Raw genomic sequence first — 6,504 nt, 5'->3', positions numbered from 1 at the left:
ACCGACGACAACCTCGACGGCAGTACATTCGAAGGAACGGGTGTGCCAGGTGCGGTAGGCGTAGTATAGGGTTTCGCAAGTGGAGTAGAAACACTGCTGCGATTGCGACTTATGATGTTGGTCAACTCGGTTTTGAACTTCTCGCGTTCGGCGAGCGCCACAGGTTGAGGCGACGTGAACGTGAAATTATGGCCAGTATCATCTCCAACTAGGCCCAACTTCAGCCGAACCTGAGGAGCACCTTCTTTGCTGCAGAAAAGAGCTTAAAATCGTCGATGGTTAATTCCATATTCAGTATGCAGAAAATGCGGTCTGCTACAAACTAACATGTAGCTTCGGCGTAGGGTACGCGAACAGTGGAGGTCTTTTTGCCATCCTGAGTCCATTGTAAGTGAGAATTCGTGAGTTCAAGAAGTCCGGATAGCTTCTTATACGAGGCTTTCGCGGTGCAGATGGTAGGTGGCATTACTAGCCTACAGTGCTAACGCGCCGGCGAGAGGCAGTTAGGTAAGCTGAACGATCACGTGGATTCATTAAGGTCGCATGAGATCTTGACTCATTTGCTCAACGTTTAGTCGTAGTAAAGCTAAACTTCCTGTAACGTCCGCACTATCTTTACCATATTGACGACTGTGTTTTCGAGCGTATATCTGCTAGGATATGTCTGAATTCATCAAACGACAGCTTGTTGTATTCGATTTTGACTGGTACGTCCTCAAATTTGTCCACAGCTCAGAATAGCTCACCCCCACATGTAGGTCGTTGGTTGACCAGGACTCAGATCGATGGATATTCGAAGTTTTATGCCCTGAGTTGCGACGAAAGTTGAATGACCTCAAACGCGAGGTACAATGGACCGATCTCATGTAGGTGATCCTATTTTACGCAACGTTATATCTCTCATAGTTATCAATACTCACAGGGCTTCATGCCTGCAAGATCTACATGCAAGGGGAAGAACAAGAGATGATATTGAAGGGGCGCTTAGGATGATGCCTTTTGTCTGTATTACTCCGCATTCCAACTCCACGCTCCAATTCATACAATCGCCCAGCATCCTGCGATGGCTCGCGGTGTAAGAAACCTCAAGGCTAGATCCAGCCTACAGACTACCTTTTTTTGTTTATCAAACGCAAACATCGTTTTCATTACCACGATTCTCAAAGTCGGTACTTAGGTAACTGATTTGAAGCGAAGAGCCATCTTATCTTACACCTGTTGATAGGCCCACGGTCTAGAGACTCTCTTCGAAGAGATCATAACCAATCCCGCTGAATGGGATTCTCTGGGTCTGCTCAAATTGCGGAGAAGAATTGATCCAGACGGACCCCAGCATGGCTGCATGGTTGGCTGCAGTCCTAATATGTGCAAAGGTACCGTATAGTCTTCCGTCCTTTCGGAGTTTCCTACAGACGACAGTGCACCAGGTGAGGAACTGGAAGCTTTCTTAGAAAGGCATCAGCCTGCGTATGATCGTATTATATATGTTGGAGATGGGGCGAATGACTTCTGTCCCATATTACGTTTGAGAAGGTGATTGCCATTCTCGAATGGTGAACGGCATCTCATCCTACATTTTTAGCCAAGATATGGTGCTCTGCAGACGCTATCGTGGACTAGAAAAGCTCATATCGGAGTATGAACAAGAAGGGCGGCTGAAGTGCAAAGTCCGATATTGGGCCGGTGCTTGGGAAGTAGAGGAGATATTCAATCAGCTTCGATAAACGGGACCCTGAGCATTCACTTTTGCTGTATATAGAACATGCACTAGAAATGAAAGGAAGCAATGAAGAAAAGAAACGATACGTCTGTCTGCTGCTACGTACAGTTGGATGATTATACATCATATATTTGGAAAGCTACAGCGTGGGACGAGATACTAGTACTCCTGGACATTGCAAACAGTTCGTTCATGTAGAACATAAGAGGCACTCTGCGCGAGGAACAATGCAAGGAATTTAATCCCGAGTGGGTAGAAAGCAGACGTCAGTTGTTCTCGAAGAGGTTTTGGGATGAAATGGGTAGTGGACCAAGAACAAAGGTTACAACGCAGACAGCATCGCTCATTGTGGCCATACATCCATGCCGCTCTTCCTTCGATTCTCCTTCGCGCTGGTCTGCCCCTGATCTGCAGTGAAAGGATTGCGCTGCTGATTGTTTGTAGGTGGTACAGCACCGTAGAATGATGGCGGCACGGCCTGGGCAGGAGGAGCAACTTGGCGTGAGGACGCGCCATGGGGCTGAGATGTGGCTGCTTGGTTGTTGTATGGTCCGTACTGATCAGGCTGCATAGGAACGTACAAAGTGCCGATATCTGTCCGCCGATCCATAGAATCGAAGGGCGACGTGGGATTTTGTTGTTGCTGCTGTTGGGTGTATGTTGCAGCGTACCGATTTCCTGCTGTCGTCGAGTTGCTTGAATATGCTTGAGGCGGACTAGGTATAACATTCGATGTCGACCCGAACAAATTCGCATTGGCAGGATCAGTTCGCGCCGCGGATCGCACGTTGGACAGGATAGCCTCTCGACGATCGTCGTCCACAGCCATAGAGGCAGGAGGATGGTAGGGGTGCGCGAGGTTGGAAGTGGGTTGTTGCTGATAACGAGTGGACGATCCTGGATGCCCCCAACTGTTCAAACCCTGCGTCGCCGCAAGTTCGGCTTGTTGCTGAAGAAGCTCAAGTTGTGGGTATGGCTGTGCCGCCGCTGCCTTACCCGACTGACGTCTCTCCCATTCCCGTATCGCGTCATCCCGCTTAAGCACAGGCGTTAACGCCTTGCGACCGCCAATCACATCCTGGTTCATGTGTTGCAGTCGCGCCAGAGCAGGAGGGATGTTATCCATCATGTTGTGGATCGTGTTTGAACGTGTACGAGACGAGGAATAGTACGAATTTGATGGCGCCGGTGGATTCAAGTGGGGTTGGGTATTGAATCCGCCCGCAGATGGATGGCCTCCGTATTGAGAAACGTTAGTATTGACATTAAGCTGACCATGAGATGTCTGATGAGTCAGCCCACGGTGTGAGCCCGATTGCGACGAAGCACTGTACTGCGGCGGCGGTGCGTAACTCGCTGCAGCGTTAGCAGCTGCATTTTCTGGTACCGCCGGATATGTGGACGAGCCCTGCTGCGAAGTTTGAGGGGTGATGTAGGGATTTCGATAAACATTCTGCGCAGCTTGCGAAGCAGCCTGAGCTTGAGCAGTATATGCCTGGTGCTGAGCAAGATGCTGATTGTACGCAGCCGCATCTTGATAGGCGCGAGTGCCCTTAGGCTGAGATGGAACAAGACCTCCATACGGTCGCTTGGGATCTGGGCCATTGGCAGCGGGTGGGCTCACTTGCGCACTAGATTGGCCGGCAGGCTGCAACGACTGCGTCAGACAATGGAACATCATAATATGATCCGAGGATGACCCACCGTCCACGGCTTGGTCCACTTTTCTCCGGTGATGAATGGATGCATCCTCGCTTGCTGTGGTGACCATCTTTCTATTGGATTCATGTTGAGAAGTCCCTGGCAGAAGTCGATGAAAGAAGCTCGATTGTTCATTTCTGGTTGACGAAAGCTTCATTGAACAAACAAGAACTATCACAACAGCGTCGGAATTGCACACCTTTTTCCACCTCGTGAGCCTGACGAGACGCCGACTTGAAAGTCGGCATCGGCGCCTGCTGAATGATCTCCGGTAGCGAATTTGCCTTGAAATATTGTTTCCCAGGCTGCTCTTGCGTGTTGTGCTCACGAGAATATTGTTCAAGGCTCTTCAATCGATACTTCTTTTGCCCATAGACATCCGCGACTGAGTCAAAAAACTGACCCGTTTGCTTGCCCATATCTAGCATGTACTGTGGCGGCGTCCTATAGGGCTCGTGTGTTAACAGGGAATCATGATAGAAAACACGATATCGTACCCAAGCATATCAACTATTCGAGTGATCTGGTTGTATTCACTCGTACCTGGAAACAAAGGCAGCCCTAAGAAGAGTTCTACCGCGATGCATCCTAGTGACCACATATCGATGGAAGCCGTGTAAGGGATCCCCAGTAGAACTTCGGGTGAGCGGTAGAACCGCGACTGAATGTACGTATAGACCGTTTGCCGCTCGTGGCAAGCTGAACCAAAGTCGATGACCTTGATTTGAGGTGACTGAAGACTACAAAATCATGAGTATGTACAGTACGAACAACGCAGGCGAAACACTCACGATTTCAAAAGTATATTCTCTGGCTTGAGGTCACAGTGGATGAGTCGCGCGTCTTTGAGTATGGTCATGGCATCCAGGAGTTGTGCCGTAAACACCTTCACTAGTTGCGTGCTCAACCCTTGGAACTGGTTTTGCTTTATTAACTCATACAGATTAGACGACAGTAACTCGAACACCAAGCACAAATGATTTTTGTGGATGAAAGAATCACGGAGCCGCAAGATATGATGTTCGTCGTGTGGATCGCATTGATTGTTCAGCTAATGAAAGTTTAAGTTGATATACGCTTGTCTTTCGGCGACAAAGCACATACCAACTCTAAGATCGTCACTTCCATCATGCTTTGATTGAAGTACGCTGGTTTGTTCTTGACAACCTTGACTGCAACTACTTCGTGCGTTTTCATGTTTTGGCACTTAACCACTTGACCAAAGGTCCCTTGCCCAAGTATGTCCAGTATGAGGTACCTAAGTCAAAATCAACGACTGGGTACCAGGATGATAGAATGGGGACGCACTTATGGCCATCGTCAGTGCCAAGCCAGTCGTTCACATACAGAATGTAATCGTAATCTTCATTGTCGTAACCATCGTTGTGTGCAGGTTTACTAGGCTTTGTGAGAACGCGCCGCGGGTTATGAGTCGACTCATATCTGAATTGTGGGTTGCAAATATGATATGTTTCAACGATGTTCGTGGTGAGCAGCCTGATTGGCTATGGAGATGCGAAAATACGTAAGACGAGGCATGATCAGCCTAGCGCGACTTACCGAAAGGTACACCCCGTTCGTATCTATACGCCGATTTCCCGGCTGCGACTCGATGTGCGGTCGCAAGTCGCGATGATCTCTCACCCTCCTTAGTCCAGATGCACGGCGTTTAGGAGGGGGCACCTCTATTGCCATCGGTTGGTGGTCCTGCCCAAAGTACTGAGGCTGTATATGCGGACTCTGAGACGGATGTCCATACGACAAAGGAGTTGCAGGCTGAGATACCGATGTTTGCTTCGCAGGGCGATGAGCTGAAAGAGTTTGTGATGGAGGTGCGGGACTGGTAGTATCCATGGGATACGCATTTGTAAAGGTCTGGGTGGATGATTGCGGGGAATAAGGTGGAGGTATAGGTGGCGTCATGCCTTCCCCTTTGACCTGAGACTGTGATCGCGAATGTGTTTGAGAATGAGATTGATAACCTCCGGGAACGTATGCTCGCTGCTGTTCAGACGAAGGTGAATACGCATAAGGTGTGCCGGCCGCGGACGAAGAGTACTGGTTCTGTTGAGGAGAATATGGATCAAGGAGACTAGTGTTCGTCGCAGCACCTCGATGTGGCGAACGCTGCGCGCGTGAGGATGTACTCGCATCGTGTTGGGTCTGTGCTCGTTTCGGCTGGTGGGCGCCGGAAGTTGCGTAGAACGTGACCCCATACTGTTGAGTAGCTCCTCCAGGGTCGTTAGCCGTATCAGCCGAAGGATATGCCGCCTGAACACCTTGCTGGCTGTGTCGGTGGCCAGCGTCACCTTCAACATTAAAGGCCCCTTCCAAGTCGTCCTGTAAGTGGTGACGGCGCCCTCGTGACGATGAGCCTGCACCACCCAAGGAGACACTGCGACCAAGCTGGCTGTTTGACGCGTATGGGAGGGAGCTCATCGCGTACGATTGATCTTCGTCAAGCAACTGTGAGATGCGTGGCGGTCTGGAGGAGCCGCTCGAAGACTGCTGGATGGGAGGCAAACGGTTGGCGCCGCCAGAGGGGGGAGGCCCCTGGGCGTAGAGGTAGGAAGCTTGGGCAGCAGATTGGGCAGCCTGTGCGGAAGACGACAAGCCATCATGAGTCTGCGTACTCCAGCGAGGGAGATCAAAGTCGTCGTTTGTGCCAGTCATGTAGGTCAGCAGCTCAGGCTCCGACATATGATGAGAGGCCGACTCTAGAGCAAAAACGGTTTCGCAGACGGCGCTGAGACTGGCTAGAGCCCACGGAGGATGAGCTGCGACTGTCGTGGATGGAGGTTAGGGCAGAGACGGCTGTGCGATGCGCGCAGAGGCTGAGGAAATGAGGCCCCGATCATGAATATAGGGCGAACGCCGAGCTCGAGCCGCGCGCACAAATAACGAGTCCTGCAGCTCGCAGTGGATCTACTATCGATATATTCTATCAGTCAGGCTTATCCTCGCCATAATTTTCTGCGGTCATCGTACAGCAATCGCGGCTCATGTCGCTATCGACTACACCACAGTCACACAGCGGGAATACATAACAGACACGACCACCAACGGTGCGGCCCATCAGCGGC

At 50.6% G+C, this 6,504-nt stretch overlaps 2 protein-coding genes across 2 annotated transcripts; one reads left to right on the top strand and one right to left on the bottom strand.

Moving 5' to 3' along the window:
- Positions 1-660: 660 nt before the first annotated feature.
- On the top strand, positions 661-870 carry FIBRA_03192 (uncharacterized protein; the record flags this gene model as incomplete). The annotated part of the gene is made up of 2 exons (XM_012325037.1): positions 661-707; positions 759-870. 2 exons carry the CDS (start codon positions 661-663, stop codon positions 868-870), a joined length of 159 nt encoding a protein of 52 aa, XP_012180427.1.
- Positions 871-2,063: 1,193 nt separating this feature from the next.
- On the bottom strand, positions 2,064-6,121 carry FIBRA_03191 (uncharacterized protein; the record flags this gene model as incomplete). Its single annotated transcript, XM_012325036.1, has 8 exons — positions 2,064-3,368; positions 3,425-3,558; positions 3,621-3,852; positions 3,909-4,161; positions 4,213-4,472; positions 4,526-4,679; positions 4,730-4,926; positions 4,982-6,121. 8 exons carry the CDS (start codon positions 6,119-6,121, stop codon positions 2,064-2,066), a joined length of 3,675 nt encoding a protein of 1,224 aa, XP_012180426.1.
- Between the last annotated feature and the right edge of the window lie 383 nt (positions 6,122-6,504).

The sequence above is a fragment of the Fibroporia radiculosa genome (assembly GCF_000313525.1).
Source record: "Fibroporia radiculosa TFFH 294 genomic supercontigs, scaffold1727, whole genome shotgun sequence".
In the NCBI taxonomy this organism is placed as follows: domain Eukaryota; kingdom Fungi; phylum Basidiomycota; class Agaricomycetes; order Polyporales; family Fibroporiaceae; genus Fibroporia; species Fibroporia radiculosa.
Note: the sequence above shows the minus strand (reverse complement) of the source record. Positions and strands in the feature narration are given on the sequence as shown.